This window comes from Pagrus pagrus (assembly GCF_965226575.1).
Source record: "Pagrus pagrus genome assembly, chromosome: 4".
Lineage (NCBI taxonomy): Eukaryota > Metazoa > Chordata > Actinopteri > Spariformes > Sparidae > Pagrus > Pagrus pagrus.
Window position 1 is genome coordinate 9,908,567 of NC_140188.1, and position 19,012 is coordinate 9,927,578.

The window sequence follows — 19,012 nt, forward strand, 5'->3', positions numbered from 1 at the left end:
ATGAATATTAATCTGAAATCGTGGGTTTCTTTTAAGGGATTTTTATTGTTTTCAGGACCACCCGAGTCTCCAGTCAGAATTTGCATCCACAAATGTGCTGTCAAGTTAATGTAAATAAAGGATTTGCATTCACACAGTTGCAATCCCAAAGACAAACCCTGTAACTTGTCATTTATTCTGGCCACCAGGGCATGAAAACAATCACAAAGACCTATTTCAAAGCAGGCTGTACAAGAAAAAAAAAATGCTCAATTTGTTTGTTACATTGAACGATCTCAGCGGCATCAGGTGATGTTGTCCTGAAGGACAGACAGTGGATCGAGACACGCATGAACAACAAAATGCCTTTGTTTTTGACATGCGAGAGAAAAACAGACTTCAATAAGCCGACTGTAAATGTAAATCTGAGGCTAAATTGACGAGGCAGTTTCATCAAAACAGTCTATTGAGGAGTTCAGACAGAGGAACACAATAGCAGGGTTGCAGTGCTTTAACCTCTTATTAAGCTTAAAAATGTCCTTTTTGCGAGTGAAGTGGTGCAAACAGCACGTGAACTGTGGTCAAACAGTCTGAGTCATCTCTGTTTTTGAGCACACGTGTGGTACATGCAAAACGCTAAAAGGGGAATGTTCCCTAAGGTGAAGGATTCTGGGTGCAAGATGTAGAATCCCATAGAAGTAAACAAGAAGCAGTAAGACTCTGTAATGAGTGCAGTCCACCCTGATGACAGTTCCATCAACAGGAGTCCTGACCGGTCACTAATTGATTTAATAAGCATGAAAATCATTTGATATGCACGGCTGGATTAATCTGCTAAAGCTACAGCTGATAATTAGCTGCTTGTGCCCCATTAAGATCCGACCGACTACAGCCTGCATAGTACTTCTACTGCTACTATTGTGGCTACTGCTGCTTTTACTACTACTAGTGTTACTACTACTACTACTACTACTACTACAGTCTTTACACTACTTGCATCTACTGCTACTATTGCTGCTGCTGCTGCTGCTGCTGCTGCTACTACTTCTACTACTACTACTACTAGAGCTGCTACTACTACTACTGCTGCTGCTGCTGCTTCTTCTACCACTACTACTACTAGAGCTGCTGCTACTACTATTACTACTAGAGCTACTACTACTACTGCTACTACTGCTAGAGCTACTACTACTACTACAATTACCACTTCTGTTGATGAAGGTTCTCAGTCATCCAGGTTATGGTAAATCTGGTGCTGTATCGTAGGCAACTGGACTTGTATTACCACTACTACAACAGCCTTTATACTACTTGTACTTCTATTGCTACTACTGCTGCTGTTGCTGCTGCTGCTGCTACTACTACTAGCAATTCCCCATCCTTCATACCATTTATTCAACTTTTATACTCACATGCTGACATGCACATACACTGCATTTTCAGCAGGAAATGAATTTTCCAGCTACTTTTTGGTCATGCAAAAAAAAAAAATTGTGACAAAAATATATCAAGGCTGACCTTCAGCTATTCAGAGAACAAGTGCATGAGACAGAGAGAGGCTGAGACAAAGAGGACAGGAAGGAAAAGGAACAAGTTCAAACAAAAACTAATTTCTAAGTCAAAATATATCCAGTTTTTCTGACACAATGTTGCTAAATCTGCACGGTTTTGCACGGTTGCTAAATCTCCGAACGACCTCTGGTCTCCCGCTTGGCTGCCGCATCGCCTGGCCACCACCATCCACTCCTCCTCCTGACACGAAAATCCGCTCATATACATGTAATCTGAACGTGATATGACAAGTATTGTAGAAATGTTTATGTTATACATTTGAAATGTACAAACACAACGTACCCCTGCTTTTTGAAGAGATGCACGTTTTATTCTGATGACTGGGCTCAAATTTTGATCCGTGCAATTCTAGTGCTGAGGATACTTTGTTGATTATGAGGTAATAAAAGTGTAATGATCTACAAAATAATGTAACCGAGGGAAGTGTTGTAAAAGTTAAATCTGGTTAGTATGAATGTACTTTGGCATACAGAGAGCAAAGAATGGCTCTCTGTCCTTTTCTGGGCCTTTTGGATTTTGCCCTGTTGACTTCTGTCCAGAGCTTAATTGGATGCTCGGCTTGCTAACTGAAACCATCCCTACACACAAGTCTTTATGTCCCAGGAAGGATTGATTGTATCAGACAGGCTGCGTATTGTCCTCCTGTAACTGATATAGAAAAGGTGGAAGGCCAATCTGGCTTTCAAAAAGCCTTCCCATCCACGGAAATGCATCCGAATGCAACAGGTGGAAGAGACACAAAATGTGTTTTTTGACCCTTTGTGTACCTTGAAAATTCTCTTGACTCCCACATGTATTTGTCAGGTAGTCATATAGTAATCACTTTATCTGCTTACTCAACAAAACGAAGGCCTAGTTTCTAATGGTTTAATAGAAATGTGTTTTTGGGTTCACCAGAGGTCTTGTGTGTGCAGTCAGCTGCATGAAACACCAGCAAAGAGAACGACTTGCAGGTTCAATTTCCTACTAAAGCCTTATATTATGCAGCCAATAATGGAGGCTATGATACATGAGGATGTGTTTCAATTGGATAATGAGTGGGTGGCTGAGAGGCAGAAAAGGGAGAGAAAGGCACTGTAATTACATAAGCTTTTTTCCTCAGTGGGACCCAAGATCATAGTGATCTGAACTGCCCTATGAACCAAACGGCTTGTTAACCACTTTTAAACCATATAACATTTTAATTGTCCAACAGAACTGAGGTCGAAACTTTCACGCGATCCTTTCATTTCTTTCTCCCCGCTACCTTTGCTGCAGTGTAACATGTCTATCTGTCACACGATGCCACCAACATGGTTTCGTGCAGTTTTTTTTTTTTGGTGCTGCATCTGCTGCAGAAACCTTCAGTTTTGTGGGATTCATTATCTCCCGAGACCTAAAGGAGACATCTAACAGTGTCTCCATCATCAAAAAAGCCCAGCAGAGCTCCTACGCCAGCTCAGGATGAGCAACCTGCCTCAGGAACTGCTGCTCTCTGCACATTCATCACTGTCTTGTTTGAATCGGACACCAATCAGGACAGGAACAGATTCCTACGGACAGACAGGACTGCAGATTCAGGACTTATACGTTTGCAGAGTCAGGGGGCACAAACAGCCCCATGCTGATGGAAAGTTGGGTGAAGTTTCGCAGTCCACAAAATGTTTCTGGAGCTTCAGAGCAAAACAGTTTTGCAGCATTCCCCTGAACAACTGAAGGGTGGAGAAGATGGGGACTTGTTTTAAAACATAAAAAACAACAGAAGAAAAGACCCAAAATAGCTCCATACAGTTTGTCCCAGTTTGTCAGCCCTAAGATCCCAAATTGATTTGGAAATACATCATTTAAACCCTTTTTAAATCCTGAAATCCTGAAATGTTTTTCTGTTTTGGAATTTTTTTTCTGGCTGTTTTTAGACTTTCCATCAGCAATAACTGAACTTGAATGTTTTTTGGGGTGAACTTACCCTTTAAATCAGTCTACCCTTTAAATAAGTCATACAGTGTCAATAACCCTGTAACTAAAGTACACACTTTGCTTTAACAATATTTATCATCCATCCCTGTCAAATATAAACCTAAGTACGCTGCAGATATTGTACATAGAAATGTACAAATGCATATACTGCTCATTGCTTTTACACAGTTGCGGTTGACCACAAGTGCAAATTGGAAGGTGGAGTCGCACAACATCTGAACGTGACTTGCACACAACATGAAGAAAATAGTGTGCCGCCTCACACACGACATCAGGCAGATATATACACATGACTCCAGTGAACCGAGGTCACTCTTTGTGGACACTGAAAAAAGACTTGTAGTTATGTAACATGCTGGGCTGGCGCTATTGGAGCACAAGTTTCTATAGACTGAATTATGGGATTTTGTGTTGTTAATTGTATTTCTTACCTTTAATATTTCTACTTATGGGTTTATTGTTTATATGATTTTTCATCTGTTTGTGTCAACTAACTAAATAACTAACTAACAGGCTTGGGGAGAAATGGAGTGCATGGAACAGGATTATGTAATCAGGATACAACAAAAAGGGAACTGTAATCTGTCAAATGTACAGAAAAAAATGTAATTAGATTACAGATATATTCAGTACTAACATGATTACAATTTTAAAATAAAGAATGATATATTAGTCTGTAACTATACACATGTGCACACATGACAACACTGAACACTGAGTCTCACACGTCACTCTGGTCCTGAGTGAAACCGAATACACAATTCTTCTAGCATACTCACTCCTTATTTAGCTTAAATAAAAGTCATCTTATTAAAGACTAACTAACAAACTAACTAACCAACTAACTACTTCATGTATAAGAAGTAATTTTTACATTTACATTTTATATATAAATAATATACTGTATGCACCATTTTTCCTAGTAGTAGGCCTACTATGTTAACTTTCACCCATCTCCTTTTTTTGCTGCTTGCTTTAGAAAACATCTCATAACTCCAGATATGTGTGCACTTCTGATTTACTGTATTTAGAGATGATACTCTTTTGTCTCGCTGTAACACATCATTTTCATCATAATCGTATATACTCATGGTGTTGTAATAAAGAGCTGTGAGGGCTTTAAATGCAGACATGTGAAATGTCTTCTTTGAGCTCATAATGCTCATGACGCACAACAACGCCGGACAATAACTGCCTTGACCGTTGGCTCACGCAGTTTTGGCAAAAGGACAATGACAGGGAGCTCATGGCTACATACATAAGGTGCGCCCTTTCAGTCCAGGATTACTGTGGCTTTCCGCACTGTGTTTACAGGATTATACTGGCTTTGGGCACGAGACAAGAAGTCACTGAGAAAGAAGCCAAGAAACACGTGTGCACTTTGAAACACAGGTAATTGTCATGTGAAGTTGAGAAAGACCCGACTGCTGATTAAAGTGGGATAGTTTTGTTGTGGATGACACTAAGGGATGACATTGCTGTTTTTAACTGCTTAGACTGAGTTGTCTTTTTACCTACTTTATTAAAGCCTTTTATTTGTTTAAAAGTCTTTACTGGACCATAAATAATCCTGCTATAAACCAAAAGCTTAAATTGTAAACCAAGTTTTGTCTGCATGACTCAATGACTAAATCAAAAATAAATGAACTAGTCAGTCCGTCTTCTGTTCTATTAAACCAGAGTATGTAGAGACAATGGGACAAGAAAGAAGCATTAAACTCAATATATTAAAACTCATGTCTTTTTTATTCTTATAGTTACAGGCCAATAAAATAGTGTTTATTACAGCAGAAAAGATACTTCATCATTTTCCAAGTACAAAAGTCTTGCAATTGAAAAGAAAAAATATATACATTGGTTCTTAAATACCACTTTATTACAGTTCAGACAGAATTCATTATTGGAGTGAGACATTTCATAATGTCAGCATATAATGTATTGATCAAAATATTGAAAATGTGTTTACAGTACAATAAGTCAAGGCACATAGGTTTGTTGTTTTGTAGTGACAATACATTTCAAAGGTCAACTGGCGCTGGAACCGACCACTCTACATCCTGATATATGGATCAATACAGGGGTCATGTTTGGATACAAGGGAGTGGAAGTACTTGTTTACTTGTAGTCAAGTGTCAGCTGCACTGCACATGTTAGCCCTTTATCTATTAATACCAAAATGGCAAACCTGACAAACAGCCTTTGTTATGTGCTTAAAAAAAAATCCAGCCCTGGATAGCAGTGGTGGAAGAAGAATTTAGATTTTTTTTAAATAGAACAACACAATGTAAAACACAGTTGATCACGAGGTTTGCATTCAATTTACTTAAAGTTGTAATGTGTAAAATATAGCAAGAATTGGCAGGTGGCTCCAAAAACATGGAGCAACCGACGACAACTGTTGCTCTTTGCTAGCTATCTTTGCAGGTAGCTAACTAGCGTTAGCTAATTAGCTCATGGTTCAGTTAGCTGTGGAGCCAGTTGTCCTAGAGTTTGCCTAGGCCAGGATCTCATATTACAGGGGAAGTCCTAACTGGCGATCGGGCTCAGCTCAACAAGGTTAAGCAGCCTGAGATTGAACGGGGCTGAAGTGGGACTGAACACAGCCTTCAAGACCGTAAAGAGGTCAGTTTGAAGACAGGGGCTACAGTACAGAGGCGATTTACATCAGCTCTGTGTTTGTTGAAAGACAAATCAAGACTGTCAGTGAGTTTTATTTTGTTCATGTCAAGTTTGAATGATGTGTGTTTTACAATGAGTTAATGAGGCAATTAAGCTCGTCTTAGTTCCATAAATGAGATTAACTTGAATTCAGAAGGTATGGTTGTATTTGTTTTGGGGCTATCAAACTATAGCATCTTGCTGGTGCAAAGTGACTTCATGAGAAAGGACAGAGCTGGGGCTGGCTGGTTAGAATGCTAACTTTTTAGTCTTTGACAGAAGGTAATAATATTAGTTCTCTTTTTAATTGTTTTAGACCAAACTTCTGGCCATATCTTACAAATCTCTTCCTTAAGTGAAAGTACAGATTCTGACACAAGAATGTATAAATAGTAAAGGTATGCTTTGGGCAGCTGAATTGCTTTTGTCAGTGTTACAGGTAATGTTATTGGATTACTATTTTACAGAATTTAAATGAAGTATCTGGTTGAGATGGGGCTAATTTGTACACGGTTGGATAGTTTACTCTATAACCATAGGTCATAGTATCTTAATATGAAAAGCAACTAGAAACTACAGCTGTTAAATCAATGTAGTAGAGCAAAAAGGACAATATTTACCTCCTGAAATGTAGTGAATTAAAAGCAGAGGTCGCATTAAATGTAAATCCTAAAGTAAAGTACAAGTACCTTAAAAATGTACTTAAGTGCATCACATATGTTTGTTATACCTTACATCTCATTGCTAATAAGATATGGCTACATGTAACTACGTAGACGATTTCTAATAACTCAGAACTCATGAATAACCCTTCCTGTGATTTACTTTGTTAAAAAGGAGTGGACTTGAATGGTGTTACTAGAATTGGCTGCTTGGGAGTATTATAAAGTCTCTCTATTTGAAGATATAAATAAGTGTAACTTCATTATTATACAATGCTAATAAAACAGAAAGATTTTAAATGTCATTTTTCAACTTCTCCTCTCCCAATCATGTTCATCACCACTTTCTTTTCCAAGCAAGACTCAGGTGTCAATGAAAACAAGCCTTGAGGGGCTTGTGTTCTTAGCAGCAATCGGACGCATGCGGTCCAGCGTGTGGTCCTGTGCTGTTGCTCTGACCAGAGGTCTTTGTCTGGCACCTGTGGATAAGGAGGGCAAGGTGTGCGTGGATCATCTTCTGTGGCAGAACCATGCTCACACCCCGGTGACATTAGCCCAGCTTGGGAAGGTGCCCAGGTCAAACATGGCCTTGCCCCAGCTGTTGATGGCCAGTGTAATACAAAGGATGCCAATGATGTTCATGACTATTCCTGTCCTGGCCTGAGGGAAAGGAAAAAGTGGAAGTGATGTTAAAGCAACAATTGGATTGGGAAATACCTGCTTTCTTGCTGAATGTTGGTTGAAAACATTGATATGAAGCTAGTTGGCTTAGCTTAGCATAAAGAATTGAAAAGTGGGCAAACAGCTAGCCTTGCTATGTCCGAAACTTTGCTTTGTTTTCTGTCTGAACAATTCTTAAGGCAATTATCAATCTTATCCGATTCAAGAAAGAAAATTACCATTTTTTTGTTTTTTTTTATTGTTTCAGGTTACAACTGAGTGACTCTGAGCCCACATGTTTCACTCACAGTGTAAGAGTTGCCCCAAAGTGACAACTTTGCCTGTTCAACATATAATTGTCTGAATAAACCCAACAAACCACTGCCATACTCACCATGTCAGCAACTTTGAGGTACCCATAAGAGAAGACTATAGCGTTTGGAGGCGTAGCAACAGGCAGCATGAAGGCGAAAGACGCACTCAAGGTACAAGGCACCATGACGTACAGTGGATTGATCCCAATGGACTGAGACTGCAAAAATGACACGGAAAGCATCAACAGTCTGAGACATGGATTAACATAGCCTTTATAACAAAATGCTCCACCTCCTCCATCTGGCTATTTTTCCGCCGCCGTAATCACTGACTCATAACTCAGAGTGAAATGTGTGCAATTCTGTGTGGAGAGAAAACTCTCATTAGGTGGGTGTAATTAAGATGTAATTCCTGCAAGCTTGGGGCTGAGTCATGATATCTAAAATAGAAAAGCACTACATATGTAGCGATAATGGCAGACTTCTAAGTTGCAGAAAACATTACTCTGGAATTTGCTGCTGAATTACATATCCCACAGCGCAGCAAGCTTACAAGTGCACAGTAATTTCTGTTTCTCAAAATAAACAAAGGGGTGAAAAGACAAACTCTATAGTCTTCCTTAAACTGTGAGCTGTAAATCGGGTCGCTGCGATGACAGTGTTTTGTCTTGTCTGATGCCTTTTGTTTAAATCAAACGAGAAAGACTCACTTGACAGGATGACACGTATGGTGACATACCACAAGCCATGACTACCACAAAGTGTCATCAACCCACTCTCAGCTGCATGTAACTGATCAGATGTTCTTTTTTTCTCTCCTTTTTCTTTCCATCTCTATTTTCACACGGGGGTTGGACATCCTTGCGAAACCCACTTGGCTTCGCTTTCCATTAATGTCTAGCTGAATGCCCCTGCTTGGCACTGTCTTTCACAACCCAGCTTTGGCAGTCCCTCGAGTGCTCGACCAGCGGGCACAGCAATGCCATTCTTCAGCAGCAGCGGGGTGGGCAGCATTACAAGGCACTGGACTGAATTGGTGTGTTTGGCAGGTTATTAATGGGAGGAGGGGCCCGGGGAAGGGGACCAAACATATTCAGCCTGAATGACCAACTAGATGGGTAACCAAACAAGGGAAAATAGGCCGGCTCCCACTGGGAGTAGTTTCAATGCTGGACTCCAATTGGGGAAATCAGTTCAAAAGCACTTACACTACGTAGCACTTCACCTCACTGAACCACTGCTGCCAAACATAATTGTCTGTCTCGGGCTGTCTGAGATTCTGCTTCTGTTTGTTTTTTTCATCAAACACATTTTACTCTCTCTTTCTCTCAGAACTTACCATTGAGGCTAAGACAGGTAGGAAGAGTGTCGCAGTGGCCACATTACTGGTGCACTCAGTGAAGGTAGCAATCAGCAGGCATAAGATGATAGCAATTGCCCAGGGAGGGATGTTTTGCAGGGGAGTCATTTGATCTCCCATCCACTTTGAGAGTCCTGATTCCTACGGAGATGTACATAATATACATAGACAGGGTGAGTCTCTTCTGGAAGTGTACACAGTATTCATCTAAACAGCTGAGTTGACATTTGCTCATTTACTGCGAGTGTACTGTAATTAAGGTTTGTGTGTCATAAGCTGTAGCCTTTAAAATGTTACTCACGTTCCAGCTGCAGCATAAAAACGCAAGATAAATCAAACAAGAGGCGCTTTGTAGTTTCGGAGAAGAAATCCAAACTCAAAATTCAAATTCAACAACTGAATAAACAAGCCGTTCTCAGAGGAAAATAAGGTCCCCAGAACACTGTTTGCAGCTTGAACGGTGGCAGGGTCCGCCAAAAATAAACAAAGTAGAAACACTATGAAATTGTGTTGTCCTTTAAGGTCAGTTTGTTTATTCTGTTTATTCAGTCATGAAAACAAAAAGAGTTTGTTTATTTATTTTGATGCTGAGATGTTACAGTTTGGCCCTGGTGATCTTACTTTGAAAAAGTAAACCTATTACCTCAACATAAGGTAGACATTTACTGCTGCTTTACTTCGTCTACTTTACTTGGTAATTTGGAGGCAATCAGTTAAATGATTTTTTTAAAAATAAGTAAAATCAACTTTTTACAATTTACAGTGTACAGCAAAGCAAACGGTAATTAGCGAGTCTGATTCCGATAAGATAAAATAAAAACAGTCACTGGATTACATGAGTTTCCCTTGTGTATGAGTGGCAGACTCCGCCACTAACAATAAAAACCATAAATAGTATAGAAGAAGAAGGTTTGATGTCATGAAAATCTTTTGCACCTTTAAACACAACCAGCCATGAAGCCAACACCACACTTCCCCCTTCGGAGACATTATTAATCATACAGTACCATATTGTGTGCAAGCTCCCAGCCCAGTTCCACGTTAACATTATGAGTGTCTCTGTCACTTACCTCACTGCCCTTGGCCAAAGCAAAACCTCCTCCAAGAAGAAGGACGATGCCCCAAGGTAACTTCTTTTGGGCAACTTTCCAGGTGAGCAGAGGTGGAGTTGGCCCAGCAGCTTGATGGGGTGCTACAGATCCATTAAATTCAATGTCAGTATCATAACTTTATGACATGTGATCTGTATTCTCCCAGATTGATGGCTCACCTGTGTCAAAACTTTGAGTCCTCCTCAGACAGAAACGTGGGGGTCTAGAGGGCAGAACAAAGAGGAGGACGGCAATGAAGATTGCCACTGTGGCGTCTGTCACGTACCTGAGGAGTGAACAAACTTGGTTAAGATATGAAAGCAAATCATTCACAGAAATTTGGTGTAGCGTTAGAAAAAGAACAGTTTTGTCTACACACTCTGCTTGGGCGTTGAAGATATCTGTGGCCCAGCCATGGACGAACCCTGGGTCCCTTGAGAACCACAACACCACCAGCAGAATGAAGAGAGCCAGGACATTTATCTCCCCGAACGACATGGGCCCCAGCAAACGGTGCTGCTCACGGATCACATTATAGGCAGCGATGTCCTTCTCTGTCTTCACTTCCCCACAGCCCCAGGTCTTCTTGAAGCTGTAGGGATCGCATGGGAAAAATCTTTGTGTCACCTCGGCACTCAATAACACTCCTGATGCGGTAAAAGTTTCTTGATGTGGATTCAAGTCTCTGTCAGTATAATTAGGCTTTAACCATCACCAAACTCACTTGAATCCCATGAAGACGAACTGCAGCCAAAGCCAGGCCAGCGTGAGCATGAGGATCATGTTGGGGAAGGCAAAGCCGAACCAGGAGGCAAAGTTAATCACATCTCCGTTTTGAGGGAAGAGTCTGAGGAAAATAACAAAAGGGATTTAAAGAAAACTCTATTTTTGGAACAAGACTGAGAGCAATAACGTGACTAATTAATGCCTTGAGAAAACACTCACTGGTTCATCTGGCCCATGAGCACCAGATTGGGACCGGTTCCTGTCAGTGTTGCGGTTCCTCCAATGCTGGCAGCGTAACAAACACACAGGGTCATTCCTTTACACATTTTCCGCCTTTCTGCTGCCTCATTAAGCCTTGTAGCCTCCACTGTGGCATCTAAGAAAGTCACCACCGTCGAGCCTTCAAACAAAGAGCAGGGAATGAAAAGAGCTGTGTGTTTTCTTCGCCAAACAGACTCTACTTGAAGGTGACCGTGTCTCACCTTGTCCATCACTCTGTTTCTCTGTCTGTGGAGGCTGTTTGCTGTCAGTGTCTGACGTCTGGACCTCCTCGTCCGAGCTGAGGATCTGAGGTATCTCCCCCTCATTGTTGTTGAGCTGCTCCAGCACTGCTTGGACAATAGGCACCATCATGGCCGTGGTTGCGGTGTTACTGATCCACATGGACAGGAAGGCTGTCACACCCATGAAACCCAACATCAAACTGCAAGGAAGATAATAAAAAAAACACTGTAAGTGGCCTTGGCTTGGAAGAGGTGGCCCCTTTATGTTCTCTTTATCTGTATCAGGTGTTTTTGAAGTCGTAGTTGATAAGACATGCTTCAGAATTGTAAATCATAAAGAGAGAGTCTGCCGTGGAGGTGTGCATCTGAGCCACTCACAGCGCTGGACGCACACCGACAAGGAGCAGCACCCTCAAGGCGATGCGCTTGTGCAGGTTCCAGTGCTCCACGGCGACTGCGACCATCAGTCCCCCCACAAACAACAGGTTGGTGTCCTTCAGGTACTGCATGCACACCTGAGACGGCACACAGAGTCAGACGTGTGTCAGCAGAAATGCCCCCTCACTGAGCAAAACTCTCCAGGTATTCTACTTACGTCTTTGGATTGCATGATGCCAAACAAGGGGAAAAGGAGGGCCGGGAGCAGAGCCGTCACGGCCAGCGGTAGGACCTCTGTGCACCAGTAAACCGCCATCAGGATGATCACATAGGCGCATTCTGCCTCCTGCGTAAAAAAAACACGTAAAACATAATGGCTCACAAACACAAGAGCCATGCAAGGTGTAAAAACAGCTTCAGGGAGCGGTGTTACATAATCCTTAATGGGATGTTATTATGGTTCAAAGGGTGAAGATAAGTGCGCTTGTTGTTCTATTGTTTTTGGTCACCTGCCTGATCATTTGCCAAGAAGATCACAGCTCTGAGCGCTCCAAACACCCCTTGAAGTATTATTATTACATGACATGTTCTTTTGTCACTTTTATTGCCCTGCAGCCTGTGTTATTAAGACTTTTGAAGCATTGTTTCAGTCAAAAGAGTGCATTTTAAATCCTTTGTCTTCGGTTTTTGCAGGCAAACAATAAAAGTTTGAGACCTCTCTCTCTGTCAGCCTTTGTTCATGGCTGCAGTCTGCGTCTATCATAACATGCGTACATGCCTGTGTGCATCTCCCTATGTCACATGCGTGTAGCAGCCCAATGTTCCCACGCTGGACATGACCCTTCACGTTAACAACAAGGAGTTAAAACAACATGGACTTCAGAGAGCCTCTGCTTCAGGCAACACTGCACAGATCGCATGCAATTTGCTCCAGAGTGCGCTGCGCACTTGTGAGCCGCATCAACAGGTGCAGGAGAGCACAGATCAGACTCATTCATTTAAAAAAGCTCGTGGAAAAAATGTCAATGGCGCGCTGAATGAATGCGCGCGGCGAATTTGGCTCATTCATGTGCTAAAAGTGCACGAACACGAGATGAAATGTTTCTCTAATTAAACTTTAAAGAAGTAAATTAAAGATATTCTGAGTGCGCATGTTACCAACAACACAAACAAACAAACAAACAAAACAATCAGATGCAGCATTTCTAATATTTTACGCACAAATGTTGATTTTCTCCACTTTCAACACCGTGACAAAGTTTAATTGAATCTGTTGTTTCATCCCAAATCAGTTACATACCTTGGTCCCGATCACCAGAGGCAGTGGAAGAAGAAGAAATGGAGCTGAGAAGAGGATAAGCTCATTCTTAACAGAGCGGAGATATTTGAAGAATGCCATCCTGGAGGAAAACGGAGAAAAGAAGGCTTTCGCACCATGGATCGCGCTTTTTGAGGCGCAGGGAAGAGGAGGAGGGGAGGAGGAGGAGGAGGGGGAGGAGGGGGGAGTCCCAGATAAAGATAAAGGAGAGAGAGTGAGTGAGAGAGAGAGAGAGAGAGAGAGAGAGAGAGAGAGGCGAATCACAATGAAGAGAGAGAGAGAGGGTGCACAGACCAAAACAAAAGAGCTGAGTGATCATTTCTCAGAATCAACACAAAAGGATCGAGGTCATAAAAAGGATAATCAGTAAATATCCCAAATAATCACAGAAAAAAATCCAATTTTCTCCTTGAGTCATTAGTAATGACTGAACTGCTGCAAATTTGATATAAAAGTTGATAAAAATTTGATAAAAAGTTGAAAAGTATGCACATTGACAGGTGCATACCATTTTAAACCATTACTTCATCCATTTATGGATTTTATCAGCTGTGACTGTTAAAGGACTGCGTGTAGTGAGCTTAGGTGTGTTTGTATACTCCCTTGAATAAAGATCATGTGAATACTTCTTGCATCAGATCCGACTGTCACTAGTTAGTCTGTGATTCACTGTAACATGAAGTCATTTTTAATTCAAAAAGGATTTCATTAGTCCGGATTTCTCCAGAAGCAATAATGCAACAGAAAGGTCAAAGCTCATATAACTACACACTCATTTGAATCATCACTGCTCCACCTTATTATTTTGGTTGACCAGCAGTGGAGCAGTGAACTTAAGTAATCTTCAGTAAGTATTACATTTATCCTAAAAAAAAAAAATGATGGCAAGTTATGGACGTAGCCTGGATTTTAAAAATAGTGAGGTCATGAGACCAGACTCTAAACCACTTCAGATTTAAAAAAAAGAGAAATGTTCTGATTATTATCACTTTTAAATGGTTTTATTAGTTCATTTAAATGAGACCTGTTATGTTTTTTCATCTTTTTTGTCTTTCCTTCAGTGTTTTGTCTTCTTGTGCATGTAAATGGTCGTGAAAGTTAAAAAGGTCAAAGTTTGCACCAACAGAAACTCCTCTCTCCCACAGAAAACACTGCTCCTCAAACACGTCGTCAGTAGCCCCACCTTCAATTCCGTGACGTTGTGACATCACGCTACATCACCATGTCACAGAATTGCATAATTTATGCCTAGCGGTTGTCAGTTTGGCAAGCAAGAATTGATTTAGCGCAGCTGCTCTGTTGTTGTTAGCGATGCTGGGTCAGGCGTGTGTGAGCTGACCAATCAGAGCAGACTGGGTATTCAGGTGGGGGGCCTTAAAGAGACAGGAGCTAAAACAGAGCATTTCAGACAGAGTGCAGCAGCACTGGACAGTATGAGAAAACTGATGTGATTTTGAGCATTAAAGCATGTAAACCTATTTTAGTAGTAAACCAAAATAAAATTATAAACCTGAAAATGAGCATATTATGTCTCTTTTAACAGTAAATGTTATCACATGTGATGGGGAATTAGAAAGTTCCTTTAAATTTAAACATGTCTTTCTAAACAAAAGATTTAAAGGCCTAAAAAATATCTCAATCAGTTGGTAGATGTCAAGCATGGCAACTACAGGCCAATAGAGACGTAGATACCAAATCTCCAACCTCAATGATACAAGACCGTTGAGTTTCCGAAGAGTTAATTGGAACAAATGTGTCTAGATTCAGGCTGTATAAGTAAATGGACAATGTGTTGGCTGCTATTGTTGTAGGACGGTAACATAATTATAGGCAGGCATAAACTGTACATACTTATGGTAGTTTCTTAAATAAACACAAAGAAATACATGAATATCACATTTTAAGTATAGCTTAAGTATCCACTATCTCTTATCAAGGAGTAAGTCATTACAATATAATCTGTACTGTCTCTGTAACATGAGGAATTCACAACACAATGTTGCATGTACTGAGAGACAAGCTTACAATGTCTCCTCTTTAAGCAGCATGTCTCTGCCAACCTTAAAAACATGTTGCAACCAAGTCGCTGTCATTACAAGACTTTTGTGTCTGCATCAAGTTGCTTGTATTCTGTGCACTAGTTGAGAAATTACACTTCACAATTATTTCAGTGTCTCATTTCCTCTCCTCCCTCTCTGTGTTTTCTGCTTAACAGACTGTCTGTACGCCTGACCACAAAATACCTACCTACTCCTTTCCAATGCCGACTATCACTGTGATTTCGTCATTTTCAATCAGACTTAAAAACAGGTCACTACAGTGCTAAATGGATTGTCACAGTGTGCTGTGATAGATTCACAACACTGTAATAAATGGGGAACTGGCAGCAGTATTTTGGCTGAAGGGGGACACCTGGCTTCCTCAAATGTACATTTCCTTACCAGCAGTCCTCATATTTCAACATTAGTGTGGATTTTTCTTCACTGTATTGAGTAAGTCCCACACCTACCCTGGCTGTAACAAAACATATGCTCATTTTCAGTTTCATAATTTTATTTTGGGTTACTACTAAAATAAGTTTCCATGCTTTAATGCTCAAAAAACACACCAGTTTTCTCATATCGTCCAGTGCTGCGGCTGTTTTAGCTCCTGTCTCTTTAAGGCCCCCCGGGTCTGCTCTGAGTGGTCAGCTCACACACGCCTGACCAAATCCTGCTAACAACAACAGAGCAGGTGTGCTAAATGAACTTTTACCTGCCAAGCTATTATAAAATATTGTCTAGTTTACATCCTCTGGCTCAACATAAGTCACCACACCAACATGGCCGCTGCCTCGGCACAGAAAAAGTATCAACAAAGGTGCAAATCACAATAAAACTGGACGTACTGACAGCTTTGGTGACCATTCAACGAGACGCCATCACTAATGCAACTGTTGGGTGCGTAGTCTTTATAATTATCTACTATCACAGTCTTATACTTCATTATTTTCATGACAAACTTTGACTTTCTCTCTCTCCATTCACTAATATACATATTTTTTCCAGAATAAGGTCCCATGGTGGTCCACTGGAAGGGGCGTGATTCTGTTCTCTATAGGTCTCCTTTAAATTTAACCCTGCGAGGTCCGTGTAAGTTGGTTTGTGGTACCTAGTTTTCTCAATTTAAGCTCTTATTTCATTGCACAGTATACATTTTGCTCTTTGGTTCAAATTACAGTATTTACCAGTCAGAGAATGAAATTATCTTTGGTACACAACTGAAAAAAAGTATATGGGAGAATCTGGAAGTGGGGAAAGCCTTGTGGTTGTGTGCTTGGCACTGGTGAACTGATGGCTCAGAAGTCTGTTAAAAATCCTCTTTCACAAGGCTTTTTCATTGCTTTGGCTACCTGGCAGCACTCTGCCAACCAAAAACTAATCCTTCCCTCAGCCCAGGACTTAACTTCTCACCAGACACACACACTGACAGAAAATGTAACCTTGTTGGCAAAGATAACACTGCAACTTTAACTTATCTCGTTGGATAAAGGCAACATACGACTTTGTTTCACCTTTCACTTTTTCCATGAAAACATCCAATTCTGGGGCTCCTGTTGTAACCTTAGTGGTGAAAACACTTTATTATTAGTATTTTTTAATGATTTAGCGACCATAATAAAAGCTTTTAAATATTTCCTTTCTTGTTTGACAGGTTTTTGTTATATTTGTGCCTGGATTGCCTTCTGATCTTTTTATAGTACTCTTTCTTCATTTCTTCCAAGAGCACCTGACAACATTTTTTTATCTACACTGTATGACAGAACAGCCGGTCATCTCTCTTCCATCCACAGTCTTAGTTTGAACTCTGCACACTTTTGAGTTTGTTAAGGTCGTTAAAGGTCACCTCAGGCTATTTTCTCAGCCTGTCTACTGACTTTATGACGTGACACATTATTTTGAATGATGTGGTACAATACAAAGTACAACAGTATTTATTGCAGAGCTACTATAATGCATATGCTTCATTATGTCCTCTGTGTCCTGTGAGTTCAGGCCAATTGCAGTGAGTGCTTTTAAACCAAAACCAACATTGTGCTTTTGGATATAAAACACATTCAGCCTGGCAGTGCTATAAAACTGCTAAGAGCGGAGCTAAGAGAAGGACGCAATCTGCCGAGCCAAGGAATGTCATGTTCTTTGGCTGTGTCTGTTCTGTAAAAGTGCTGACAGTAATTATGTTGCATTGGCGGTATGCTGAAACGAGAGAAGCTTTTCATTTGCGTCCCTGTAATTGGGAATCTACAAACCACTGTGGGATTTCAACGTTCATGACTCGAGACAAATTTTTACCAATTTCAAAGACATGCAAAAGCTGTTTTAATCAGGACAGTTCGTTTGTTGAGTTCTGACAATAATTGCCTTAATTCTTTTTTTTTTTTTATCCATTTAGTCTGCTAATTTTGACTCCCTTCCTAAAAAGATTGGCTCATCGTGCACTCAATGTTCCCAGCCAAAATGTGCTTTTGAAATATTCATGCATACAAATATGCATTCTTCTCAAGTTATGTTTATCATGTCCATATAAGTTAATTAAGAAAGTAGAGTTGCTTTGTCCACAGCCTTCACAGGTGCTGACATTGTCTGTATAAATAGGAAATTATGGGGTTTTTTTTATAATCCAATGTATGACATTGTACTGTATTGTAATAAATGCATCATATAAACAAATTATGTTTCATAAAAGGTCCAACTTTAAGTCATTGTAAAAAGAGATCGGGTGCGAGTTTTGTGGATAAATACCTCAGGCATGCAAATTAAACCTGATGTGGTAGAAATCCTGATTTCACTGTCATGCTGGTCGAACAGTGATCCCATTTGGCTTCCAGTCATCATTTCTGTCAACATGACAACATCATGTTGTGTCGTCATACAACACTGGTAAACAGAGATCCTGATGCACATCTTTTTTTGGACATCACAAAATACTGAGTCAAAGTTGGAGCTAAAATAAAACATCAAATGACTGCAAAATTGCATCGTGTATATGTCTGAGGGATTTGTCTGTGAAATTACACACATAACGCCACCTTGTGGAGGTGACTGTCATCACACCCCAGTCAGTTAGCAGAAACAAATATGTATTTATACTGAGCAAAATGAGACTGCAAACTTGAGGAACTGTCAATTTGGGAAGTACTTATGATGGGCTGGTTCCTAAAATAAGAGGAGTAACTTCCAGGAACCTTAAATGTGCAGTGTGTGGGGGATCTGTCTGCAGAAAAGGGAATATAATGTTCCCAATCATGTCTTCATTAGTGCATAATCAGCTAAAAGTAAGAATTGTTGAAAAATAATAATTTTATGTCCACAGAGGGAGCAGGTCCTCTTCAACAGAGTCTGCCATGGTGCACGACAACGTTTCTACAGTAGCCCAGAATGGACAAACGAAGCACTGACTCCAGAGAAGGACCGCATTTTTAGTTTTCATTCATTAGCATGAGCTCATATGAGCTATATCACTTATCATAGTGTCTACTTAAATCAAGGATTCAAGCTTTTTTATTTTTCACATAGGATTTCCAGTGAAATGTAAAGTGACAAGCATCAGAAGATTATACAAAAGACAACAAAAAGTTCAAAGAAAGTGCCCAGTGTGCTTTAAAGGATGGGCTACTGCAGCTCTCACTACATGTGATACTAAAACTGTAAAGATGTATTATCTCTGCAGAGAAGGTTATGTTTTCACTCGTATCAATTGTTTAGATGCTTAGTTTGTTGGTTTGTGAGCAGGGTTACACAAAAACTACTGAACAGATTTCCACAAAACTTGGATGGAGGATGGGTCCCGGCCCAG

General features: G+C 40.5%; 1 protein-coding gene across 1 annotated transcript; it reads right to left on the reverse strand.

Moving 5' to 3' along the window:
- Window positions 1-5,232: 5,232 nt before the first annotated feature.
- slc13a5b (solute carrier family 13 member 5b) lies at window positions 5,233-13,311 on the reverse strand. Its single transcript, XM_084350599.1, has 12 exons — window positions 13,160-13,311; window positions 12,077-12,205; window positions 11,860-11,996; window positions 11,461-11,681; window positions 11,198-11,378; window positions 10,977-11,099; window positions 10,632-10,844; window positions 10,432-10,538; window positions 10,232-10,353; window positions 9,141-9,302; window positions 7,882-8,019; window positions 5,233-7,487 (listed from the first exon to the last, which is right to left on the reverse strand). Exons 1-12 carry the CDS (start codon window positions 13,256-13,258, stop codon window positions 7,362-7,364), a joined length of 1,758 nt encoding a protein of 585 aa, XP_084206725.1. The 5' UTR covers window positions 13,259-13,311; the 3' UTR covers window positions 5,233-7,361.
- Window positions 13,312-19,012: the final 5,701 nt, after the last annotated feature.